General features: G+C 43.0%; 1 protein-coding gene across 3 annotated transcripts; it reads right to left on the bottom strand.

The window, feature by feature from the left end:
- Positions 1–1,159: 1,159 nt before the first annotated feature.
- Positions 1,160–21,397, bottom strand: INSIG2 (insulin induced gene 2). 3 transcript variants are annotated; one of them, XM_051622908.1, is made up of 6 exons: positions 21,290–21,397; positions 18,198–18,533; positions 14,122–14,246; positions 11,738–11,904; positions 11,209–11,308; positions 1,160–10,731 (listed from the first exon to the last, which is right to left on the bottom strand). In XM_051622908.1, exons 2-6 carry the CDS (start codon positions 18,439–18,441, stop codon positions 10,690–10,692), a joined length of 678 nt encoding a protein of 225 aa, XP_051478868.1. In that variant the 5' UTR covers positions 18,442–18,533; positions 21,290–21,397; the 3' UTR covers positions 1,160–10,689. The 3 variants fall into 3 exon arrangements, with proteins under 3 accessions (XP_051478868.1, XP_051478869.1, XP_051478870.1); XM_051622909.1 differs by lacking the exon at positions 21,290–21,397 and adding an exon at positions 20,518–20,641; XM_051622910.1 differs by lacking the exon at positions 21,290–21,397 and having other exon boundaries at positions 7,788–10,731; positions 18,358–18,443.
- Between the last annotated feature and the right edge of the window lie 6,359 nt (positions 21,398–27,756).

The raw sequence follows: 27,756 nt of genomic DNA, 5'->3' as shown, positions 1-27,756 counted from the left end.
GTTGGAAATGTACATTCCTGCAGCAGGTGGGAGCTTCTTCACCCACCCTGCCTCCCAGGAGAAGAAGACATAGGGGACTAAATGTGGGCTCAACAGTCTTGAGCCTCTGCCTAAAGCACCCCAGCCAGAATACTAAGCTTGTATTTGGTAAGGAGTGTGAATTTCCTACTAATGCATCTTTTTATTAATAATTTCTTCCTTATCTGGGATGTTTCTGGTGTGGTTCATCAATGTTTTGCCCTGAGTCTCGTGATGTGTTTCTGTAGGCCAAAATAAACAGCTTTTTCTTCCACGTCAGATGAAAGGCACAGTCAGTGGACCCTCCCAGTTGACTTGAATTGAGGATCTGTTCCACCATCTTCAATGCTCAGAGAGCTAAGCATTTCCTGAGCACATCAAGACAGCTACAGAAAAGGTATAAAATGCTTTCTTCAGGCAGCCCTATGAATCCTGCACCCATTTAAGAGGTAAGTAAAGAAGACATCACTGCTGGATGTGTGTCCTCTGGTAGCAATCAATGCACAGCATACACTTTTGATGAGGTTAGATAACAAGCATCACATCGAGAGAGGAGTACAGTGCACACACAACCTTCTGACTGTGTGTCAGCAATAAAAAAGAGCTACAAAGGCAAGCAGGAGCTGCCCACTGTAGGTTCCCTCATCTAGTTCAAGTTCAGCTGTGCAATTCAAGTCTAACTCTCTGTAGCTTCATTAAAAATGAACTAAAACAACAAGAAAACCCCATACACTGTTCTGAAGGATTATCACAAGGATGTATCTCTGTTCACAGAAACCTTTTTCATTTTGAAAAAAGGAGTTTCTCATATCAAAACCAGAGAATTCTTTCATGTTACTGTCACCTCTGCAGCCCACCTAAAATTGCATTATTACCACTGACAGAAAGACAGGTGTTAACAGCTGGAGAGAAAACAAATGTAGAGCACTGTGGCAAAATTTGAGGAGAAACAGATGTGTGAGCAACTTTGTCTTTGATATTTATTTTAATAGTGCTTCTCAAATGTGTTTAATATTTATGTGGCTATAGTCTCAGCTTTCACTGGCAGACTAGAGCCAGCACAGTGCATTATTCACCTCTGCCACCACTTCTTCTTTTCTTTTCCTCCCTTCCAACCGTCAGAAAAGAGCATCTGTAAATCTCTCAGGAAATGCCAGTTTATTTCTCCTCCCCTCCCCCAGTATAAAACAGATAGAGTTTTTTAGCAGTGGGAGTTCAGGGTGATTAGTATGCTAATATGGGAGAGAGAAAAGGAAATGGAGATGAGCGATATGGTCCTTTAGTGAAGAAAAGCAGGAACAACTGAAAGGAGGATCTCTGCTAATCAATTAACCTACAATGGACCTAATGCTATAAGAGGCTATTGTGCATAAAGGGACAAAATTCTCTGTGACAGATGGCACTTGGGCTCTTGTTATTATGGGGCTACTGCTTGAGAGCTTGTTTACCTCCCATACAGAGGTAAGCAATAAAGCAATAAAATTGCTTATTTATTTTAAAGAGAGAAGTTGAAATGCTTATTTACCAAATCAATCAAGGTTTACTAAGGCAGAACAGCCACAATCCTCACAGCCCTAAAATGCTGGATACTTCACTGATTTCAAATAGCAATTATCTACTGCAGATTCTTGAACCCGCTCTGACTGCAAAGAGACATTTAATTTGCAAATTTTGATGAAAATTGTCATTTTTTTAATTGCCTACTTCACCAATTTGAATTTTAAAACAAACGATTAAGTAGAAGCTTATTTTTACTTGCCTTGGGCAAGCCCAGAAAATATTTGTCAAGACCCACGCCTGTCTGCTTAGCATTTGAGTTGAGAAATGCACAAGTGCCTTCAAGTCAACATTAGCTGTGACAGAAGCAAGACTATTATTTAACAGTAACTGAAAACATCAAAAACAAGCAGCATTTGGCATTTTGACAAGACGGTGTTGAAAAGAAACCACTTTTTTTTTTTTCCCCTCTCAACACTCACGTAACTGCAAAGCAAAACTGTACAACTATCACTGGAATCTGAGCACAGCTTTGGCAGGTTCCTTTGAACTGGTGGGGATGAAGGAGGGAAGGTGGGTTTCCATCTTCTGCTCGCAGCTGCCTCCGAGGTCCAGCCACGGGGCAGACCCTTGGCGTTGCTCTCCATGCTTCAAACCAACCCACGCTCTGCTCCCAGGAACAGAGACTGCAGCACCTAACAACTCATGTCAGGCCTCAGGCACATCCACTGGATGAAGACATCCTGAAAGCTAAGGACATATGTAAATGTTCAGAGGTATAGATGTTAGATGTTAATGGGCTGTCAGAATAAAATGCACACGCTTTTTTAAAAGGAGGTGTTGTGCCTGGGCACTAATCAGCCCTTTTTACATTAGAATTCCTAACAAAAGGTCATCAGGTTTAATTAAAACTAGTAGCGTGATTAAGAGAAGCTTTATATTGAAGGAGGGCAGGAAAAAAAGATCTAAAGTATTTTTCCCATAGGAAGATTAAGTTGGAAGTTATCTTTTAATCAGCAGTACAATGTGACAATGCTTAGGATAAACAACATTGTGAACCATCTCAGAGAGACAGTGCAACAGGCAGTAAGAGACTGTTCTCAAGAATTTTAGAGAGCAGAATGAATGGGCCTTATTAATTTAAGAGATGTCAAAGTGATGAACACGTGTTCATCTTCATTGCACACAGCAGATACTCAGAACCATTTATCTGAGCTTGAGTAGAACAATTTTCTAGCAGCTTTTCCTATCCGTTAAGTCCCTTTAACATCAGTCAGCATTACAAGAGTATCAAGTCCCAGAAAGATTTGTCTATACAAGTGTCAGGTGTCTATGTCCCTCCTCAGTGGTAGCTCACAGCAGCTGTGCAAGAGACATGTCAGGAGATGTGTTGCAGTTCCTTTGCTAGGTCACATCCCATAGTAATCTGCTGTGTAGCAGCTACATGACCAATCTCACCACATCCCTCTGGGTTTCATCAGCTTCTGTGACCTTAGGAATCATGAAGTTTGACAGTTTGTCAAAGTGTAGGTATTCCATGAAAAGCTGGTTCAGATGATGCCAGAAAACAAGTACTGTCCTTTCATGGTTTTGAAGCTTTCCTGATGAGCTGAGGGGGTTTCTGGATCCCTTTCTTGTTGCAGAGCATCTCTGGTGCCTCACTTTCATGATCAGTGGAAGGCAAGAGAAGCTAATACTGCTGACAAGAGGAGGCCTTCCCTTTGCACAGACATGTGCACTAGTGCTGTGATGGAACGGAGGAGACCAGGCAACTGCTCCTGCCTTGGCTGAGCTTATTTACTTCCTGGGAGCAGACTGAGGGACCACAGAGCAAGACACAGGTTGTGGGAGTACACCATCATCCTCATTTACCAGTGAGCTGATCCAGAATGGTGAAATCCAGTGGATTCCAGATTCCAAGAATCACTCCAAATCCAGGGACTAGGGGTTCAAAAAGGCACCTTAAGAGTGGCACACATGGGCCTAAAAAGCCAACTCTTCCTCTTGCCTTTAGGTATGCTCCTTGATTTGGAGGTTAAGCTTTGAACACAAATGCAACTTGTGATATCTCTGTCAGCCCCTTGGTACTTAAAGGTGATTCTCCTTTATAAATTTACATTTCAAAAAAATCAAAAAGCCAGTATGTGTGGACTATACAAATGCCATTGGTATTTGTCTTTGTAGTGGGCATTTTGACCTGACATCTAATCCAAGATCTCTTTTATTTTGAGCCAGCTTATCCAGTGACCACTTATCTTGCTGTTCCTCACTGTCCCAGAGTTCATCCCCTGAACCGGCTGCAATGAACAAAGTCTACAGAACAAACTCCCAAACCATGTTTCCAGGAATGGGTACCTGTCTCACTTTCTACCAGCTTTGTTACTTCTTAAAACTGCATCTCTACATTTATTGCTTAGACAATGCTACATGTCTGTCACTCTTTATACCACTTGTCACCACAGTGACATCACTACCTCGATTCACATCCTTGAAACATCACTCTTCAGGACCTTTCAATTCATCTTCTTCAAGCCACTACTCCAGCTGCATTTTTTGCTTGTTACACTCATTTGAGGAAACTGGTTGGTAAGAGGAGTCTGAAACCACACAAAGCAGTATTATTTCTCTCTCTCCAGTTTAATCAGAACAGGCAGAGCTCCAACAGAAATCCTCAGCTGAATTTCCTACAAGCAGAGTACTGGACACAAAAATAAGTAAAATGCAAGATCATGGCATGCATTTATGACAACAAGCTCATCAGTGGCCACATTTTGCATTTGCATCATTATTAATCTGATCTGCCAGATCTGATTCTCCTAAGCCAGTCCTCCTGAAGAGCTGATATACCATATAAAAAGCACACATTGTAAATCACAGAAAATGATGAGAGTTTTCATCAGTGGTGAAAGAGCAGAGGGAGAGGCAGATTCCACAGTGTGCTGCTCTTACTTGTTGCACAAATGTAGGATTTTTTTTACCTGTATCACATTAGAAAAGAAGTGAGGTCTGAACAATTTAATCCCTTTCAAACCCAGTGGGCCAAATTCCCCACCAGCACGAACTGCCACATACCCAGGGAAATGGATGGAGCTAAGCCAGGGCAGCTGAGACTTGGCTTTGCATGTCAGTTCATTCAGCAATGATTGCACTTGACATGCAGCACAGAACAACCATTTGTTTTTAAAAAGAAAGCAGTGGAGTCTTTCAGTGCTAAGCCAGCCTATAAATAGCCCTGGGTCCAAGAATGGGATTAACTGTCCTTAGCTTGAGCTCCTATACATTTCTGCAAAGGAAGAGTAAGGAGGAGGAAAAAAGCATATTCTTCCCTCTTTGGCACACTGATGGCAGGACCCACCACTCAAGACAAGAAATGTTTGTCTGTAGAGCAGGGCAACCTTGCTTTTTGTTAGAACCTGTAACTGACCTATGCACTTAATGTCCTTACAGGGACTTTCACCCCCACCTGAACACCAGGTAGTCACACCCCTCACCTTTACCTCACCATTACTGACCAAAGTGCCCAGAGCAGCATCACCAGTTTCTCACCAAATTCAAAGTCAACTTCAGCAAGTTGCTGAAGTCATTTTCCAACAAATTTTCTGGTGGCATGGCCAGGCTTACCCCAGCCATTCCAAGTCAGTGAGGAAACAACTGGCAAAGCTGGGTTAGAGGAAAACAGATCAGTTAAAACACTGGTGATTGTGGCCAATAAAGTGATGCCTTTTGAGAACAGCTGAAGATCAGAACAAATCAATACAACTGTATTGCTTTTGTAAGGCTTCTCTTACCCTCTTGTTTTGAAAGCCAGGATGACCTGGGAAAATCAGAATGATCACTTATTATCTTTTTCTTTCTTGCAACATTATGCAAAATGTTAGAGCTTCCCTATTGCAAGCTTCCCTACTCCTCCCAGCTTTCTCTTCTGTTCACGCATTTGCCCTGAATAATTGCATGAAACAAATCTTGCTTTGAAGTTTGTTTACCAAAAACATTACTAAATATCTGAAACATTGGTTTATCTCACGCAACAAAATGCCTGCTTTGAGCTAATCAGAGAACAGAAATAGCAGAATTACCTTGTGAATTCAGACAACATATTTATAAATGCAGATTTTCTTTCAACAAATATTTTGCCATATTTGCTTAAAAGGCATGATTTCAGGATTTCTGCCAACAAATTCATAAAAAGGAGACCTATGGCTATACCTGTGGACATTCCACAGAGGTTTTTAAGTGCAAAAGTCAAGGCAGAACTGCTGCCAGTACAGAAAAGAAATCCCTTGAACTTTGATCTGGAGATGTTGCAGGTTGTGGGTCTGACACATATGCACATAGAGACCACTGAGCCCCCAACTGGCTTGGCCTGGGGAAACTCAACAGCAGCCCTGTCCCTTTATATTCTTTCTTATTTGTGTATGTTGTTTCCTATTGGATGTTGTGCTGGGCAGGCTTAAAAAACAACATATGTGTGCAGCGAGAGCTGTTAAACTTCTGCACTTCAGAAACAAACAGCAAGAATGGAAAAACTTAAGAAAATGTAAAATACACTTCAACCTAGATTTCGGCACCACCCAGATCAAGAAATTACATCTATGTCTTCCTCTACATGGCTTTTCAGCATTCAAAGCACAAACTCCCAGTATGCTGTCTGAGAAACCCAGGCATAAACTTTATCCTGTAATTTGAGGCTTTGTCATTTGACTGGGGGGAGGTAATCAGAAACAGGCTCTGGACCATGCTGCTCAAAACATGACAACAGACACACCAAAAATCCAAGCTGGCTGCATGAAGCAATTAAAGTAGTGTTTACTATTCCATGACAGTTAACATGTGGGACTGACCTTTCATTTACTGTTTAGTACTGAACATTAAGCTCCAAAATTACTCATGCTTTGCATTTAGTACTGGCATCAAAACTAAAAGCATTAGATAGCTATTCCCACGGCAAGACACACATTCCCTCTGCCCAGCTGTGCATATGCTTTTATAAGCATTGTATCTGATATTTAACATCATTTCCACAGGTCATATTCATCCATTACCATTAGGAACTACTGGTAACATGGCTCCAAAATGTAAAAAGCATATGCAAAATCTCCAGGGTGACACAGTTGGTAAAATTATGCCCCTTCCTTACATGCTGGGAGAGATAAAAAGAGAAGGCTGGTGTATGCCCACAGGACCCTGCAGCAGCTCCCAGCCAGATGGCAGAGGGAAGTACAGAGGAAAAGTTTCTTTGTTTACTCTCCTTCAAGCTGCTTACAGCAACTATGTTATAAAGGGAGGCAGAAAATTTGTTTTGAGAGCCTGGCAGCTCAGTGGTTGGAATATTCTCTCCAAAACAGGCAACATTCCATTCAACACACTTGGGCAGAGCACAGGCAGGAAGGACCTGAAGTTTCCATCCCCGAGGGCAATGTTCTCACAGAGAAGCTACAGATGAAAGAGGGGTTATGTCTCCAGCAAAGCAGCTTTGCCAGTGTGCTTCTCACTGATCTTACTGCTGTGACGAGGTAAAATTATGGTCATTGCTATCCTTGGCTCTAATTCCTCTGGTCAGACAGCTGGCACGCCCAGGACTCTGCATTCTGACAGCAGAGTTAGGATTTTTGGGCCAGAGGTTGCTCTATCCAACACAAACACAGGTATTTTCCATTCACTCCCTGTGCTCTTTCCAGCTCCCACTTTTGCTGTCCTGCTGTGGGCACCGGACCTCAAACACCAATGAACTTCCCTCCCCACCCTTTCTTCACCTCTGCCTGAAAGCTTCTTCATTACACATTTCTAAACTTCTATTTGTTACATCTTTTTTGAGACAGAGTGATGGGCACTGCAAATGGACAGTCTGTGAATACCAGAATAACATTCAGTTCATCTCCAGACCAGAACTTTAATAAATATAAACATATTAAGGGATTCCCTGCCATTCATGGTTTGTTGTTTTTTTTTCATATTCATAGAGATTATGTATATCTAAATCTCTGTTTTCTGTATTGGAGCTGAAGTTATCTGGCTTATTTTCCCCCAGCTCAAATATTCCCACTGCAGATGCCAAAGGGCAGATTTTCCAAGGCTGCTCAGCATACTGATTATGATAGAATCACTGCTGATTTCATCTTGCCTGCTTCTTTCTTAGTATTTCTAGACAGGTGTTTTGTGCAACCAATATGGCAGCTCAACAGTCAAAATTATTATGAGATTTCTGATAGGAGGCAACTTAGTCTATTTTAAAAATCAGTATCATTTCTTAAAGAAAGAAGAAACCCATCAAACAAGGTTGTAATTGTATTTAATGCATATGTTGCTTTTAACAGCAATTTGCCAGCTTAAACAGCATAGACCTTACAATGTTCAATTAGTGAAGAGATTATAGTGCTTATAAATTTGTATCTAAAATATACCTTATTCATTTTCTATTGAGCAACATTTTACAGACATTCTAATGTTATAATTACATGCTATACAGTAGCAGTATGTTCACACCACTACAGGTAAGGCTGTGTCAGCATTCTCATCATGAACCTTTTTCAGGTTTTGAACACACCAGCCATAAAATGACAATGCAGTTTGAAAATATATGACATCCAAGATGTGAACCTTGTGTCAACTTTAGTCAAAGAAGAAGAAAAATAATAAAACACATATAATAAAGGACTCCACCCAAATTTATTTTGGATGATTGCTGCCTTTGCACAACATGCTCAAAATTTCCAAAACGAAATTTAAAAGAAGTTGGTAGACAGCATTGTCTGATCAGGTTTAGATGAATCTAAGTGCAAAGTGTTGTAAAGTGGGTGCCACAGATGCACAATAACCACTTCTCACATACTGCACATTTTAACATACACAAGGCTTCTTCTGTGTAAATATTTAGACCAGCAGATAAAAGCAGTTCTACCACCAAGTGAATAATAAAACCCGCTCATCTCTGGTTGCATACACTTATTGGTTATGATGCAAGTGAATTGTTTCCCAAGTCAGCACACTGGCTACTGATGTACCATGTTATTCCCTACAGCTAGGATAAGAAACATCTGAAATTTTATGCCGTTCCTGCCCTGCTAATTCAAGAGGGATTCATCACACTGCAAGCTAAGCTGAAGCCTTTCGTTTAAGTCAAGAAGATGGTCAAGGCCAAATACTGTACAGAAAGTGACCTAAAAGTCACTAACAGGCCTTCTTCAGTAAAATGCCAGAGCCTGCCTAAAGAAACTGACCCTTAGTTCATGCCCCAACAATTTGTTTAATTAAGAAAATGTTTCTTATTGCTGTATGGTTTGATTAAACAAAATCTCTAGTCAGTGATCCACTTACATATATTCTACCTCTGCTTAAAGCAAAGCACATCTCGAAAACATTGCCCAATGAAAGTTTGCTGCAGGTGTTAGAGTTGTCATGAAATCACAGTAAGGTGATGAAACTTTGTGGAGCTGCAGAACCAAGCTCTTTACAGATCACTACCTTATTTATTGTTTTTACACTTCCCCATTCATGAAATTTTCACTTTGTGACCACCTCTTTTGTCACAATGCTTTTGGAAGCACTCCATTGTATACTTTTCAGACTTAGAGATTAGCATTAAGATTGAAAAAGAGTTGCCTATTTCAAGCTTTGTGTACAATGCATACACACATTTATTACTAAAAACTTCTCTAAACATCTATTTGTTCTTTGGACAAACTCCAGCCTCCCTAGGTGACTGTAACATATCTCATAAACCTTTCATGGAAAATTTAAAAAATAGTGCATCGAGACAAAAAAAGGAAAACAAACACATTAAAACATCATCAACACAGAGATAGGAGGGGGAAAACGAAGTGGAGGCATCCCATGCCAAATTCACTGCTGGCACAGGTTAGGAGTGTCCTCTTGAAGTCTGCTTTCTGCCTTCTTGCACAAGTTCTTTTATCTCCTGGTCTTAAAAGGGTGCTGCAAAGCCAAGAGGAAATTCCATGTATGCCCCCAAGTAAGCATCACACACCAAAATCCTTCTTCTTAAGGACCAACTGGCACACAGCCTATTTCACCTCTCTGTCCCATCACATTTTCTGTGCACAGCCACCTGTAAAACAGGGGTGACAGTATTTCTCTACCTCAGAAAACTGCTACGAGAACAAATGCATTTCTGGTTGCCTGGACCATAGTCACCGACATAAGGGCTACATCAATATCTAAAATACAGCCTTGCCTCTTTCTGTGGATCCCTACCAACAGGTAGGAGACAAGAACTATCAAGAATAACAATTGGTAATGGAGAGGTTTATGACACTGTCTAGTCGTGACTGATTTAGTCCAGCAAAATTAAGTTTTGCAGTAAAAGCTCCCTAAGATATATATATAATTTTTTTTTTTTTAATAAGGGATCAACACAAGTCAGCTTAGCGAATTGCACAATAATGACCCCAACTGTATCCTGCTATTCAACATCAGAAGTTGTTTTAGAATCTGCCCACATCTGATGATGGTCCACATAAATTCCTATGCAAACATATATACTGGTTGCACCAGGGGAAAAAACAGTGAACTTCCAGCCTCGGCTTCCCCTTATGGATCCTGTGATACTAGGCATGTACCACAGAGGAATGACACGAACAGCCCATACAGTCCATATTAAGTCTCCTCACCTGTGATGTGAGCAAGAAGAATGATACTCTGTTAAAAGGCAGAAATCAGCTACTCACTACATCAAAGCTCACCTGTATTCCATTAATTTCATAAAGATATTACAAGCTATCATCATGGAAACAGAAGATGTCCATTCCTAAATTGGAATCCCCCGTCCCTCACTGAGCTATTAAGAACAAAATCCTCAAAACTTTCAAGATAAAGTGAAGCAGAAGTTTCAGGTACAGAAACGTAGTGCAAAGGTTCAGTTTGGCACTGCAACATTAGGGACAGACCCAGAGCTTACAGCAGACTCAATTTCCATTTGGGGAAGAGAATCCTATAATTGAACCAGTATTGTCAAATGTATTGCATACTATTGTAACTTCACAGTAATCAAAATCAGACATCAAGGTTTCTATAGAGCAGCAATCACAGATTGCAGTAAAGTATACCACTCAAGGAAAAAAAATTGCATTTTGGCAATTTCATAGTCAAATGTTCCTTATGCTCCTCTGACAGTCGTTTGTCAGATTATTTTCCTGTTTAAAAGGTGCATATGGTTTCTCCTCAGTCTTCGTGAGACTTCTCTGCAATGACTTTGCATTCATACTGAAAAACAGAAATGGACAAAATCAGTAATATTAATTTACATAACTAATGAAAAAGACTGCTATGAGGGGGACTTTTCTACAAAATGGGTGGTAAAACAGCTTAGCTTAAACTTCACCCAGATAAGTCTGATCTCCCTAAATTCTGTGCATGCACTGTTGGCTGCAATATCTGTCTCTGAGCAGGAGAGAGAGCAGTTCAGAATTAAGTTCTGACTTCTCCCCATACACAGGAACTCTTATTCAGCTCCTGGTCCTGAAAGGACTAAAAAATGTACCTTAAAGTGCACAGAGCAAAGCCATAGGCTGTGCTCTGAGTAACAGGACTAACAGCTCACTAAATAGATCAAAAAGCAAAGATTACTGATTTCTACCTTACTCCACATCCCCAAGTCAAATAGCTTGTTGGTATATATGAAGGAAGGAATGACATGTAGATTGTAACTTTTGCTAGAAGGCAACTGACACCCCAACTTACCATTGCCAGCTGCCTGCCAATATTGCCCATAGTTATTCCACCAGCAAAAAATATACATGGCAACCAGGAACGAACATAGAGGAAATCTGGAGATGTGTACCTGGAAAAGAATAAACAATTTTAAGCTCAATGTTGTGCAATATCTAAAGTCTTCCAATCACACCAGGCAAATCCACAAATTTAAATATTAGGACATTTCAACTACAAAAGACATGTATTATTGGAATTTAATTACTTGCAGCAAATAACAAAGCAAGTTCCTTAATGATTATAATCCCATTTGTTCAACTTTAAAAAATCAGGTTACATTGTTGCTGAGGTACGAAGTTTATCGAAATAAGCAATTTACAACTAAAAGTCTCCCTTACAAACACATACAGGCTTTCATGAAGAGTCCAATTTATGTGACACTCAAAATTAAGTGCTGACAGCTCTGGAAATCATGTCAAACTCTACCCTTTCAGTTATTCTGATTTTATGTTCCAGTTTCAGGAGACTACCTTTTAACCTTAATGGAGTAAATACTTACTGATAAACTCCATTGTAGACCAGAAGCTGTGACACCAACGTGGCCAGGAAAGCAATTCCTACTCCAAGACCAAAGCCACTCCGTGATCTATCAAATGTCCACCACAGTCCAATTGACAGTGCTGCTAATGTGAGAGACAACTGGATATTGTTGGCAAAATCCACTTTCTGTGTTGATTGTTAAGGATAAGCTTGGAAATATCATATACAAGTGCAAAGCAGATTTCTTCATTCTGTTGATGATATTTTGGCACAACAGAAAAAAATACCATAAACAATACAGCACTAACAGTATCAGCTGTAACACAGCTACCAGGTACAAGGAAATAAGCCTTGTAAGTATTGCCAGTACATCAGGAAACTAAAAACTTCTGACACTTCTTCACATTTTTAGGGTCTTAGCACCATACAAGAGCAAAAAGACTATACACCTACCAGATAATGCAGGTGTTTATATAGACTTTCAAAGGAGATGTTGCTCTTCAGAGTAAGGACATCTAATCCTTACCTGACCCTCCATTAAACTAGGCATGAAATCTTAAATCAAGTATCATACTCCTCTAAATGGCAAGGATTTACTGAATACAAGGTATTTGTCACTCTTAATTGCAATTTTGTTTCATTTACATGCTCGTTTACATTCAGCTAAACATGAAAAATATTGATGCTTTCTATAAAACAAAATGTAGGTAACATTACTGTCAACTCATTAATGGAAATCAACACTGAAAATCACTTTTGTCAACTCTGCAGTAAAAGTGTGAAGTCACTCCAGATTATCTTTGTGGTGTTTCGTATTCTTCAGATGTTTTGGAAATACTAATTCATCTCCCTACTTGTATCCAAAACAGATTATTAAAAAGGAGGCTGCCAAGTTTCGTAAGCCTAAAAGCAAGTGTATGGCTTAACAACATAAGAACACTGCCCCGATTCCTCACAATGACCTGGAGAGAGAGCTAGAGGAAATGAGATCAAAGTTCAATTAACTGAAATAAATAATTACAGGATAAAAATCAGTAGCATCAGAAGAAAATGTCAAACAAAATCAAAATTCAGACCAAATACAGTAATGTGCAGAACTGATAATAAGCTGAAAAGAAAGCAGTCTGGAGAGCTGTCAAGGAGGAAATACAAACAGTACATTAAAGATGTCCTGGAATTATGTGTAACAGCTGTTAGAAAACTGCAGGAAGGTTTGCTGCAAATCATCTGACCCAAGCTGTCAATTTTCCTGTTTCTTCTAAGCAGCCAAGTTGCAGGTGCTTGCACAACAGGTACAGCCCAGGTCAGTGAGAACCACAGGACCAGATGAATGCACCTCTGGCAAGGACAGCAGGTTTGTGAGGGGCAGTGGGAATGACTCTGTACCTTGGCAGCTCCAGCTCATCCGGCCATACTGGGTAGGATGGTTGATGGGAACAAAACCAAACACCACCACCCACCCAAGGGCCAAGCCACCTCAGCAAGAATTCAGCCAGCTCTCTCATCTTTCATCTAACTTGCCCTCTTTTTCTGGAGATGAGGAGACTCGGAAGAATGCCATCAGAACTTTTTTCCATGGTTTCTGCCAACTGTGTTGGAGCTGGCACTGAAAGGGATGAGTTCCAGAGATGATCTATTTTGTAATTGGTTGACAAGAACCCAATTTTCAAGGACAGATCCCGGTTCTACCTGACAGAGGAGGCACTAGGCATGACTAAACAAAACCACTAAGACTCCCAGCACTGCCAGTAAGGTGTGCCAGTCAATATGAAAAACACACCCTGTCCTCCAGCACACCCCCAGCTGCTTCAGAGGGAAGGGACACCAGTTTGGAGCATGCATCTGAATAGCTAGAGTTAGGAGTATAATACAACACACTGACTGACTTCTAAATTGCTCTTAACTGAATGACCACAGAAATGGTAACTACTCCCTCTGCATCAAGACATCACTTGCAGCACGGGGTGACAACACCTAATACCTTTTGTGTCATCCTGGGTATTACCCAGTCCTGAAATTTCACCATTCTTTTCAAAGTGCATGTGCTTCACTGATGACCTTAAGACTGGGCTTCAACCCCTCACTACGGTGTTAGGGACATCTGGCCTTGGAGTATCTTGAAGCACTTTTCTGTAATTCCCACCACATATATGTTTACCCACACTTACTTCACTTTTTCAAGGAAAATAAAGACTGTAAGTAAGACAAAGTCCAATATTGAGACATTTCTGCTGAAAAGATTTTTCAGAATGAAAAGACACGAGACTCACCACCTCCAGTTTAACACATATTCAGCATTTCCCTTGCAAAAATGCTGTACATTACATCTTTAACAACAATCCACCATGACTGACTTTGTGAGCTTTGTTTTAGTGGAAACCCATTTGTTAGCATATAGGATACAGCGCTGGCATGATTTATTCCCACAAAGACAGCTACACATCGCATGACACTGGACCATTCTCTCTTAAATTTATGTGGCTCTCCCAGATGTCTGTCCATGCATGGGTACAATAACCCAATCACAGCTGTGGAGACAGGAAAGAAAAAATGCCCAGAAGTTAAAGCTCTGGCAATATTTCACTAAAATAAAGACTATCTAGACTTTGACAATTACTCTGACTATCAAAACAGATCTTTTAATGATTAATAGTACAAAACAAACACTGTAAAATAAGAGGAATTTCAAAACTATTTCAGTATTTAAAAAAAGCCCTGTAAAACATCATCAGCCCCTGCAGCAGAGACCTGGCAGAGGTAGCAAAACAAGAGACAATTTGAACTAGGGGCAGGGAATGAAAGAGCTCTGCACCCTGCCAAAATCTGCAGACTCACACTGTAGTTCAAAAACAGCAGACTTGAGGCTTGCAGGCTGAGACTTTTGAAAATCCCACATATCAAACATACAGGCCTAAGTAACTCCAAAACAAACACACTTCAGTAAGGGGAGAGTGTGACAAGTAACATCAATATTTTGTGTCTTTGGCTGTTGTTACAGGATAATGTTTTTCTCTTCTTCAGTGTTACTATAAAGGCTCAGGCAGGAGGGAAAGCCAAGAGGCTACGGTCAGGACTTTCAAACCCAGGGACTGGCTATGCTCCTTGAACTTCATAAACTTGTTCTGTACTGCAACTGCACCTGAAAAGACTGTTAACAACACAGCTGAGGAGTAACAGAGGAGCTTCATGTCAAACTGGTGCTGTAGGAAGGGGGAAGAGCCTGAGTCACCACGACAGACTCCAGTGCCCTCAGTCTGCTGTGCTGCTGAAGGGATGTTATGGCAAATGCTCTTTATCCTGCCAGAGAGGAAACTGATCTCCAGGACTCAGGAAAATAAATCACCAGCAAAGCTGGAGAGGGAAAAAAAAAACCCCTCCCTGAGCAATTTTCTTGCCAAAGGCATTGGGCCAAACTGATGACTAATAACAGTAACGGATGAAAGGCCTTCTCTGAAAGCCGACTCCAACACCCCTGATTATAAATATGCAAAATACCTTTATTCTGTTCATAATAATAAAACATACCACAGAGGAATACTCATGTCAATTCCAGGAAGGCTGTGCAAGTACAAATGGTAAGAAAATGGGTGAATTATCAGCATTTACCACAGAGGTTCCATGTATGTACGCCAGCAGAGAGGATAAGGAAAGAAAACAGAGAAGAAAAGATTGATAATTAAAAAGAACCTGAACACATCAACACGGATCACTCCTGCTGGGAAACGCCAATTAAGGCAGTAATATTTTTAAATCAGGTGGCTTAAGATCAAGTAGTGCAAATACCTAGCAGGTGACTACACTTTACAAGCCAGTCTCTCCATCAGAACCACCAATCCATCAGAACCAGAAAGGCCCTGCAGTTTCTCCAGAGATGATGGCAAGACCTAACCTTCCCAGCTACACAGCTGCCAACAGTGTTCTCAGATGACCCGTGAGAGCATAAGGTGCAAACAAGTGTCCTGGTTTGGGCCTAACATGACTACAAAAAAGCAGCCACATGGCCGCTCACTCAACCACCCCCCAACACATGCACTGGGAGGACAAAGGCCAACTAGAAGCTTGTGGTTAGAGACGAAGGATAAGGAGGGTTCTTCACTGATTGATGCCATGGGCAAAACAGACTCAACCTGGGGAAAAATAATTTAATCTCACACTAATCAAATGTACACAGGACACAGAAAACACAAAGAGAAGTGTTTACATATGTTACCCCTACCCCTACCTTCTTCCTGGGCCCAAATAATTTTGTTCCTGGTTTCTCCCTCCTTTCCCCCAGCAGCACAGGGGGATGGGGATGAGGTTTAGGGTCAGTTCACAGTCTGGTGGTTCCTGCCACTTCTTCCTTTTCAGGAAGGATTCCTTACAGTCCTCCCCTGCCTCCCCACGCGGAAAAACAGCAAACTGCTCCAGCGTGGGCTTCCCACAGAGTCACGGGCTGCTTCAGGAACAGTGATGCAGGGTCCTCCATGGCTGCAGTTCAAGTCCATGGGCTGCAAATCCACGTTTGTCCCTCCTGCCGCCTTCAGGGAATGTTCCACTGTGCTCCTCCATGATTGCAGGGGGACAGCCTGCCATCTTGCCATGGCCTGCCTTCTATTCAGGCACCTTCTTCCTCATCAACCTTGAGATCTTCTCCTCTGCACAGCTTTCTCCCCTGCTTGCTCTGCTCAGGTCTTACAGCAGTTCGTTCATATGTTAATCGCGGAGGCACATCCATTGTCTCTCTAATGGCTCCTTGGCTCTCTGGTTTTGGAGCTGGGGGACCTTTTTCAGTTCTTACCCAAGCCACCCGTGGGGCCTCTCCCTCACTAGCAAAAACCCACCAAACCAAACAAACCCAACAGTTGACAGTGCAAAGGTTAGAGTGAACCCTGCAGACCTTGCTGCTGCAAGTTGCAATCCTTTCCTTTCAGTCCCTGCTACTCCACATGAAAAAGATCAAACCTTTACCAAGCATGTTTGTTAAGACAATCAGTTCAAAGTATAACAGAAAACAATACAGCAAATGCAGCATACAACCCAATAACTAATCCACAACCTCAGAAGGAGAACAGAAAGAGGACTAAGACAACAAGCAGATGGGGCAGGCATGTAACAGCCACCATAATACACCAGATGCATTTCCATATTAGAACAAAACTGACAGGTTCAGAGAGATATTTGAAGGTTTTCCTTTTGAATCAAGCTCCTCTGTGACATTTGGGGTGTATTATTTCAACAAGGTATCAGAAAGAAAGTAATTAGATGACTAGGAAAAAAATAAGACTTAAATATTACCATTAGCAAAACAGTGATTCCAACTCAAAAGCTAGTTTATTGACTCATATTAATACCAAGAAACTTAAGTTTCTTAATCTTACTAAAGGGGTAATGGATTAAAACAAGATGAGGGGAGATTTAGGTTAGACATTAGGAAGAAATTCTTTAGTGTGAGGGTGGTGAGACACTGGAACAGGTTGCCCAGGGAAGTTTTGAAAGCTCCATCCCTGGAAGTGTTCAAGGCCAGGTTGGATAGTGCTCTGAGGAACCTGATCTAGTGGGAGGTGTCCCTGCTCATGCAGGGGAGTCAGAACTAGATGATTTTCAGGGTCCCTTCCAACTCAAACAATTCTGTGATTCTATGATGACCTCTGGGAATATGCTGCCTTTACGGTACAGGTTCGGTGAAGCAGAATCTGGCATAAAACTGTCCTGTTGGGTCAGTGATCTTCAGAGCCAAGTAGAAAGCAAAATTCCATCAGGCTTGTAACATGAAGTACTTGAAGATGAAAGAAGAAAAAGATATTTCTTACTACCTACAGTAGACACCTCACTTAAACTAGCTACACACGAAAAAGCCTCAACTCCCTATGCAGCCACAGGAGAAATGGAACATGTTCACATCATCCAACTCAATACGTTAATTTAAACAAGGTGCTCTGTTCTGCAGTGCATGTCTACAACTGCCAACTGCATGCCTGGCCTCAACTCCAGAGAAGTATTCAGGCTTCCCAGCTTTATGGAGCTGAAGCAATACCTCGAACCGGAATGAAGAACAAATGGAAAGCAGGATCACAAACGGGAGCAGAACTCAGGGTTGTCTCCTCAAACAAACCCTCAGAACAAGGTACTGTGCACTGCACCATCTGGCACTTCCAGGGCTTTTTCAAGTGGTGCCTGTAGAGCACACTCCTGTAATCCAGCCTCAAGGTTACAAGTAGCACCATCTTCTGAAGTCTGTTAAATTTGTTAGTCTAATCCAGCACATAAAACTGAAGTTATGCTCTGCTAACAACGTCACAATATAACAAGGCAGGGGAACAACAGTTTCTGGACACAAGCACAGGAGATCAGAAGGACAGTAACAGCTCAAGAAGGGCAATGATGATGAAAGATAATTTTTTATCCTCCACAACTTTGATAATGGCTTTTTGTAACTACAAAATCACCTATCCACCCTTTCATCTCTAAGCCAGGCATACATACATGACTGAACTTACCTGATGCTGTGCCACAGCAAGGTGGTACCCACCAGGCTGAGGAGAAGATGCTTGTGAGCACATCAGGGGGGAAGAGAGTAACGTTTCTCTGGATCTGAAGCAAGTTTAATACTAATGCAAGAAATACGCCAATAAAAAACAGCACTATGCCACGAATTACCAAATTCATGCCACGACTGGTTACAGATGAAATGTATGGGCCACACTTTTTTGGTAAGGTTGGCATTGCATCGTTTTCTGCCATGACTTCTTATATTCTCAGGGACATCCAATAGGCTGACAGGGTTCACTTGCAACCAGTATTTCGACTCTCCTCAATCAGGAGATAGCCAAACCCTGAAAAATAATTTAAAAAACAAGTGAAAAATACAGACATAAGAAACATTCAATATATTTCCTAAATAAATTGAAGATTGGGTTAAAAAATATAGGTATTCGATTTTTCTGAATTTTCTGAGGAGGCAATTTGAGAGCAGAAACAACCACAAAAAAGAAAACAGGCTTTACAAATAGATTTTGTCTATGTGGAGACAGGAGAGGAGGAAATGCAGGATGGGACAGCTAGAAATGTGAAACCACAGAGGTGAAAAAAGGAGATGGAAGAAGGGCTTGCTCTGCAGTAACAATAAATTGTTTTTCTCCCCTCCTTTAAGCAACAACTGGAGATTATGTAATTCAGAAGCAAATACACACAGCCCTCAGTTTCTAGTCAGCCACAGATGTTCATAGATCTCTCTTCCTGAAGAGACTCAGGAAACATTTTTCAACTGGAAAGTAAAATCTGAGAAATACATCTCAGGATGGCATCAGAATTTCAGCAATCTCACAGAGCATCCCTTTTTGTAACCTCATGTAAGAGCAAACAACTCAGCAAACCAGAGCAGTCTTCTCAACACAGAGAAATATTTACCAAAGTAACACTCTTGGTGAAAACTGCCATACTTTATTATAAACCGTAATTGTGACCAGGCACAAAAGAACTTGAGAGGGAAGAGAAAATGAAGCTCCCCTTGCCCATGCACTGGGTCGTGTCCTATACGAGCAACTCTGCCAGCACTACAGGAATGGCAGAGATCCCACTCCAATCACCCTTTTTTCAAACACCTGTCCATCAAGAGTCTTGTTATACACAAATTCAGTGCCATGTTCACATATAACAACAATTTTGATAGGCAGGTCAGCCACATGGAACTTAAGGAAAAATTTCTAAAAAGCCCTGACATTGTTTCTAAATTTGAAACTGCCAACTGGTGCCAGCTTCTGTTAACTCTTACTTAAGGCCACGTAGGCACAAGGGGAGCCAAAACCACACATCGATTTCCCTTCCACCCCAGCTGCAGCACATCCCAAGGAAGCTCTCAGAAAGCACAGCAGCAGAGCAGAGGGCACAGAGTTCACTTTTGCTGACTGGGAGCCTAAAGGAAAGCTAAATACATCCAGGCCAGTTAAGATGCTACAGGTAAACTCCACAGAAGAAGCGGTGCCACGCTGCAGCACCCACCCTCACTCAGAAAAAGTTCCAAGAGACAAAACAAAATGAACAGAAGTTTTGATCCTGCTGGCAGTTTGGGGAAGCAGCAGAGTCCTCCTAAGAACACAGGATCTCTGCTGCATGACCGATTGTCTGCATTATTTGTAATCATGAACATATATTGAGGAGAAAGAATGCAGTAGTTTCCGTCCTGGTTTCTCACCCTACGCATATTGTTCCTATTTATTTTATCCCAGTTTCCAAATGTTCTCCACTTGTTGGCTCTGAGACCTTCTGGCAAGCCACAAAGCAGTGGGGGAATGGAGCAAGGTGACCAACACTTGTGCAAAGACTGCTCAGTGTCTCAGATGGCTTGGGTTCACAACGCTCAGGCATGGCAAAGGTGTTTACTGTAGTCACCTTTAATGAAGATAGAAATTAAGATCTCTAAAGAAGACATCACCTCCTTCTTCTGGACTGGGAGACTAGCGTGCCTGCAGACCAGAGGAGACACCACCTCTCTCCTTTTAAGCCTTGTATTTTACTGAGGGTTTCCGCTCAGATGGGAATAGTTCAGACATTAAACCAAAACTACTGCTGAGCCTTCCTCTCTTGGGAATGCACACTCAGAACTGTAACACCCACTGAAACCTGCAGGCCTGGCGCTGCCACGAAGTCTCAGTTGCACTTTCCCTCTTGGGTGGATGAGGGCTCCAACTCAAGCTTTTTAACATACCATGCAAGAACATTAAGTACAATTTAGAAGGCAACCACCTAGTGCCTGGCATTGCGCAGAAAAGTTAACTAAATTATCACCCTAGACATTTTCAAAGCACTTAATCACTTAACTGCCTTCTAATTAGAAGATCTGCCCCGCAAGTGCTTCCCAGTGCTCTTCATGCTCACGAAGAGCCTCTGCCGTGTGTAACATACAGCTTCTCAGGCTACACAGACACGTCAGGAACAACACAGTCTAGCAGGGGCCAAGGAAGAGAAGATTTATTTAAGCAGCACGGCGCAGGAGATGGCAAGAAGGGTGAAATGACAAGAAACCATCTGTCTGCTGCGAGGCAACGCCAAAGCAAGCCACCCCACTGCTCCGGGCACCGGGGGAGGCGGCTCTCCCGGCCGATCTGCTCCGGATACCCCGGCTCCGAGGAGTCCCACCCTCCCGGGCAGCAAGCCGGTCCCTTCAGGCCGGCGTCAGCACCTCCAGCCCGGGCCGGGCCCGTTCAGCGACCCCCGCGGAGGGTCGGCGGCCGCGCAAGACCCAGCCCCGCCTGCCGGAGCCCCCGGCCAGGCAGAAGGGCTCCCCGCCGCCCGGGGGGACAGGGCGCCCGCCGTGCCCTCGCTCACCCGCCTGCCCTGCCCTGCCCTGCCCCACGGCACGGCCAGCCGGGCCACAGGCCGCCTGCGCTGCGTCCCCGGAGCCCGGCGGCCGCAGGGCCCGGCGCCGCCCCGGCCCCGAGGCAGGCTGCCGGGGGCTCCCGCCGCCCGCGGGGGTGCCCGGGCCGGGGGAACGCTGCCCGGCCGCTCCCCGCGCCTCGCACAGCCCCTGCCCGCCGCCGCTGCTGCTGCCGCTGCGCCGGCCCGCCCGCCCCACCGCCGCGCCCGCACTCACTCGGCCGCCGCCATCTTCTCCCTCCCCGCGCCAGGCCCCGCCCCGCGCAGCGCAGCGCAGCGCCCCGCAGGGGCAGCGGGCAGCGGGGCTGGGGCACCGGGGGGCACCGGGGGGCACCGGGGGGCAGCGGGGGGCACCGGGGGGCAGGCACGGGCCGCCCCGCCGCGCCAGGCTTGCCCGTGAGGCGTGCTGGGCGGGAGCAGGGTGCCTGCAGAGCGGATGGAGCCGTGAGGGGACGGGCGGTAGGAGCCCGTGTGATCTGCGCAGCGCAGCCCTTCCTCCGGAAAGGGCTTCGGTGCCCTGATGTGTTTTGTTGTGTGTTTTGTTTTGTTTTGTTTTTTTAAAAAAAGGTTCGGTTTGGTTTGTTGTGGTGGTGGTGTTCGTTTGTTTTCGCGCCGCCCTGGTGCTTCCCGGCGGCTTGTGCCGTGTCCCTGCCGCAGGTTTCCCTCACGGGAGCGGGACCGGGGAAGCTGGGGCTGCGGGTTCCCGGGTCCCCGCAGCCCGCGGGGCCTCGCGGGGCCCTGAGCGCGGCCCGGGCACTGGGGACAGCGCTCGGAACTCCGGGGACCGCGGCGGCGTCACCGCTTGGGGCCTGGGCCGGAAAACGGTGCGTTTTAACCTGGCGCCGTGAGGAGCGCGGGGTGGCAAAACCACAAACAAACCCGGACGGCGTGATTGTGCATCTGCGTGGAGGGATGTGGCAGAGCAGTGCTGTTCGTGTACGTGTTAATTATAACATTAATTACTACTTCTTCTATTAATGACATTTCCCCGTTCTTCTTGCACTGAGAAGAAATACGATCTATTAAAAATCTCTGCACATGGCATTCCCCCAGGGTTAGTATTTCATTGCAAAGACTTGGACTGAGCTTTTCGTATTGCAGGGACTGCAGTCACCCAGTGCAGATCCTAGTACAGTTCCCAGAATGACGAGTGAATAGGATGGAATTCGTTCCTGTGTCTGCTATAATGGCATCTTTAGTGATAACTGTGGTTTCTTCGTGCTGGTATGTTGGGAACAACTGTGCCACCAAACATGTATAAACTCAGAGGAGGGTATATGGGTCTGTAATAGACAAATTAAGGATGGAAAAGAGAGAGATTTACAGCAGCAGAAACACATTGTGGCTTAGATGAGCAATAAATGAGTTTTCAAATCATTCAACTTTGGTTTTCGTCACACAGAAACAAAATCTTTCTATTCTCAGTAGTTCCTACTGAGGTGCTTGCACTGTCTGCAGTTTAGATACTTATTTTGGATCGAGAAAGACAGAAGGGTCGTTTAATCAAATAAAATAACTTTCCCTAATGTCAGATAAAGGCCTTTGCCCAGCCAGAGCCCTGAAGCAGAGCAGAGTGCCCTTGCTGTTTGTGCCTGAGATGCCAGGACCCTCAGAAGCCCGTAAGCAAAATTTTTTTCAACATAAAGTGTGTGCATCAGAGAGGAAAGTGGCAAGTATGTGAATACTGCAAATGACTTCTGGATCTTTTCTTCTCTAGATGTGTGTAAATAACGGTCAGGTAATGAATTGTCTCTATATATTTATATAGTGAGCTCTTCTCCTGTGTTTGGTACTATAAAATCAATGAGAGCATATTTCCAACAAAAAATGATCATATGAGAAATATTAGGTATGTTAGTAGAAAGGTGTTAAGGCTAATATGTGAGAAAATAAATAACCAGTGTTGGTGTAAATCAGAGCAACTCCAAGGGCTTTATTGGCATTGCCAGTTTACACCAGCTGACGACTTGGTCCTTAAACTCAGGTGGTTATCCTAGAGAGTTCAATGTCCTGTTGCACAACAGTAGGAGGAGCATGAGAGAAAAGCTTACGGAAAATATCTGAACTTGAAATTGCCAAAATAAATAGATCAGCAAATAGTTTTGCAGACAAAGGAGACAGGCATGACCTGCAGAGAAATGTCACTTTCTCTGGCTTGGACTGGAATTGCTATGAAACATCATGGGAGAAGCATCTTTTTTGGAAAGCAATGCAGAGTTGTTTCACTGCACTGGCTGCAGAACAAGAGAATACAGAATATTCCAGATTTAGTTTTGGGACATAAATATTGCTCTGGATATGATAAATCTGGCAATGAAAAACTCAGCCAAGTTCATATGAAGCAGAGAAGGCCAGAGAAGCCATATGCCTGTAGAAAAAGTGGAATTGGTCTCATGTCTGTAACACCAGCTTTTTAAAAATTGTATTTTGTGAAGGCTGCCTGGTACACTGGTTGCATGAGCCAAGGCCAGTCCACTGAGCTGAAGGTGTGTCCATAGCAGGACAGTCAAGGAAGGGTGGGTGGGTGGATGGATGGATGGATGGATGGATGGATGGATGAGAAAGGGAGTGAGTAAGTAGAAATACCTAACCTGAGTCTTTCTGTGGTGATCCATGATAAAATTACCAGGTGTTTCTGGAGCTATATGCATGTAACTAACTTGGGAAAAGCCTATACATGTTCTAAAAGTCTTCTGCAGAAGTCTAGAGTTGATTCCTGGTGGGGCTTCCAAAGTTTATATAGATAAGGACAGCATCAGGCCAAAGATACTGTTCCTTCCCAAAGCATCCTGTTACTGAGTGGAGCACTGGGGCAGCCACAGGGTGCATCCAGTATAAGAAGACCATAAGGGTAGAAGCCTTGTTCTCAGGGATTGGGTCATGTTTCATGCTTTCTGTTAGATGTGTGAATGAATGTCAGTAGAGCTCTACAAGCTTACCTTCAGGTCCTGAATATCTAGTGCATCCCTTCAGCAGGAATTCTCAAGAAGACTGTGAATTGTGTGGAAGGATGGCTGATGGCCAACAGTAGTTTCGCAACAAGGAATGTCTGTCCCTTCATCATTCCACATTCCAGACAACTGCATCAAGTACTGCTGTTATTTGGAGCCTTTAGCTAGTGTTATAAAGAAACATTGTAAATTATAGGATTTTCTTTATCAAAGTATTCTTCAGCAATATAAATCTCCTTCAAAGCCTTCTTGGAAGTTCTCCATGCATACAGAAGGCTTCTGGAAGGCCTTCAGAAATGAAGAATTATAGAACTGGGCTCATTTTCCATGAATGCCTTTTATTGCACCAGCTGAGGCTGCTGTCTTGTCACTTCTATTATCTGGAAGGGAAGGCGTAGTAGCCATCCTGGTTAGCACACAGCTGGGTCACAGGCAAAGAGCAGCATGGCTGACAAGTCCTGCAACATATGGGGAGCTTGTTAGGCACAGAGAGGCAGTGTACTGTGAACAAGTCTGGAGCTCTGGCAAGAGCATAGTGTGCAGGGGATGAGTTCTATAAAATTGATTTTCCAGTAGGGCTGATATTTAAGAGAGGGAAGGGAAGAGAGACAGTAGCAATGTGAAACCATCAGCTCACATCCATTCTTATGTAAGAAAAGGGCTTGTGCTTATCTCAAGTTAGCAACAGGATACACAATTGTAGAGCTGATATCAAAGCCATTTTTGTTTATTTATTTGGACACTTGCAAAAGATGCTGGGTTGTCAGCTCAGGAGGCTAAAATCCTTTATTTACAGAAAGGTGCTGCATGGACAAATGCAGCATGAGTTTCCCTGTATCACTCTTCCAGTGTGGCTCAGCCCTGATCAAGTTTCCGTACTAATTCAGTACTTGCTGAAATAGTTACTTAGGGAGTAGACACTGCCAGCCATGGTTGTGGTTTCTGAGATACGGAGCTCAGCCCAGTCAGAGGTTTACCAAGATAACCTCATTGCGTCACATGCCAAAGAGCCACAAACAGCTGTCATACTGAAGGACTATGACATTTAAATAAGATATTGAAAATGCAAGGTAATAATCATGTTAGACTATGTCCAAACATGGGATTTAGCAATTAAAGACTTCCTGCTCTATTTTTATAGTGCCATACAACAACTAGATTCAATGGACAGATTAAATAGCTGGGATGCTGAGCTTCATTGCAGCATGTTTTTTTGCAGTGATAAATTTTGGTGGAAAGCAAGGACAGGATGGAGCCCAAAGATACAGAGAGAACGTATATGAAATGCATCCCAGTCCCAGGTGTGTGTGTCTGTGTCATAAGTGACTTGCTAAGAGTCAAAAGAAGGTCAGTGCAAATGAATAAATATATGCAAAAAGGGCAGGAAGGAAATTCATGTCAAATCAAGCTAAAAATAGGTGGCTGAGTGGATGAGTAGAATGGCATTAGAAATGCAAACAGAAAAACTGCAATGTCTGAGAAGGAAAGCAGCCTGGCATAGGAAGTTGAAGTATTTTATGTACTTCATTGAAAAGATTTTAAAGATAGAATAAAGTGGTTTCTCTATTAATAAATTTCAGGTTTGGAGGTTAACAATTTCTCTGCAGATGTGAAACTTGGATCCTCTCCCTTTTATTCTTTCTGCCTTTCCCTCTCTTTTTCTTTAATTTGTGGCATCTCAGATCCACAAGGAAGGAAAAGATTCTAGGAACTGCTTTTGAAAAGCTCCTACCCAGTATCACAAGGCTCCCCATATAGTGACTAGCAAGCAGTTGCAATGGCAGTTGCATTTTGCAATACTGTTGCCTGAACTTCTTTCAATTGTCATTTTATCTGTGCAGATATAGACCTTTAATTTATGCATATAAAAATGGCAACAACTCATTTTAACTTCTATTGAGATAGAGGGCAATAACCCACCCTATCTGCTATTTACTGTACCAATATATCATGTGAACTGCCCCTGCAGCAGATTCCTCTGCAGGTAGTAGAGAGAACACATACAGAAAGATCCTTCTTCTCATTTGATGAATCTATTTTAAGTGTTAAAAATTGCCTTCTAGAGAAGGCTGTTTCTTTCCTTCACCTGTTGCAGATGGAAAAGATGCCAAATGTCATAGACCTCTAACTTTTAGGCCTCAGAAAAAGGAGATAATTATGTTTTCCTGTGTCATTTGTTCAACAGTACAGGTTATCTGGGTCAGCGTTAAGGAATGTTTGTGTTGTAAGGAGTCTCATGCTTGGCTGTGGGACAGCAATCACTGCTGGCATTGACATTGCTGGGAAGGACAGTTTGAAAAATGTCTATTTCTTTTAGCCAACAGAAATCTGCAAATTTACAGTGACAATTCAAATACCAGAGGTTCTCATTTCCAACACATATTTCCATTTTGCAGCATTCAACTTCCTCTCAGATTTGACCTTTCCTTCAGAAAGCACGTGATGCAAAATGTAAAAATAAAGGAACGAAGAGCTCACTTAGAAATGCAATTTCCCATTAAAAAGCCATTTTAATAAAATGTATTCCATCAGCCTTACTTGCTTTTGACAGTGAGTGAGTGATTCAGGTGCCTAAACATAGATTCAGGATCTATCTTAGAAACACTTGAAGGCATAGAGCTGGGGATGTGACAGCCACGTGCAGGACACTCGCCTTCTGAGGCTGCAGCTGTGGCAGTGAGGGACACTGAAACATCTGGAACAGCATTACACACCCTCCATTAGGCAATTATTCTCTGAATCTCCACAATTTCAAACAATAAAACAATAACATATTGTTCTTGATGGGCTTTCAGAGCCTGATAAAGGAGGGAGGTCAGGTGCATAGTGCTTGTGAGTCTCACCCTATATTCGTGATGCTCTCTTGGCTGCTCCTGGTGATTTGGCACCAGAACAGCCAGAAATCTCTGCACGGGCAGCTCCTCTGCTGTGGCCCTCAGCAAGTGCTGAGCACCAGGTAGGTGGATCATGTTCCTGCAATGCCAAATCCTGGAGCAAGAGGCAGGATGCAATCCAGTCACCTTGCAGCAAGAACCGGTGCTCTCCTGGGAAACCTCCAAACACACAACGTGCAGCCTCAGCAAGCTCAGCAAGAAAAAAGTGAAGTCTGATGTTTGGCAACATGATTGTGCAAGGAACACCGGGATAAATGGAGTGACAGCTAGCAACCAACTCCATCTTACTCCCCCTGAAGCTATAAAAAACAGACAAGAAGGATTAACTATAGTCTGAGTCAGCGCTGTTGGTTTTTTGAGTCGCAGAATCACAGAGGCAACACTGGAAAACCATATGCTGGAGAAGGAAAGAAGAAGAACATTATATAAAATAATATAATTTGTATTGTGGAGTTCTCAGGCCCAAAAAAAGGGAAACCTTTTTCCTCCATAATTAATTTACTGCATTGGCTATAATCTTTGTGAAAATGTAAAGAATTGCCTCTCTTTTTGTATAGTGACCCACTAGTTAGTGTCAGCAAAGAGTTGTTAGGCTGACCTGGATTTCTGGGCTACTGCTTCAACTTGCCCTTTTCTGATGAAAGCAGGGATTTAGTCGTGTTGTGTAACATTTGATGTTACAACCAGAACACGGTATGAACCTTCTGAACTGAAATTTTAATGTAATGCCAAATAGCTCTGTTAAGAGAATTAGTTATCTTCTCTTCCACATCTTTTTTTTAAGTTTAAATGAGGCAGATTAAGAGGGTCTTAAATTCTTATCTTTTTTGGTAGGATTG

Source organism: Apus apus, chromosome 6 (genome assembly GCF_020740795.1).
Source record: "Apus apus isolate bApuApu2 chromosome 6, bApuApu2.pri.cur, whole genome shotgun sequence".
Lineage (NCBI taxonomy): Eukaryota > Metazoa > Chordata > Aves > Apodiformes > Apodidae > Apus > Apus apus.
The sequence above is the reverse complement of the archived record's forward strand: the minus strand, read 5'-3'. Positions and strand labels throughout refer to the sequence as shown.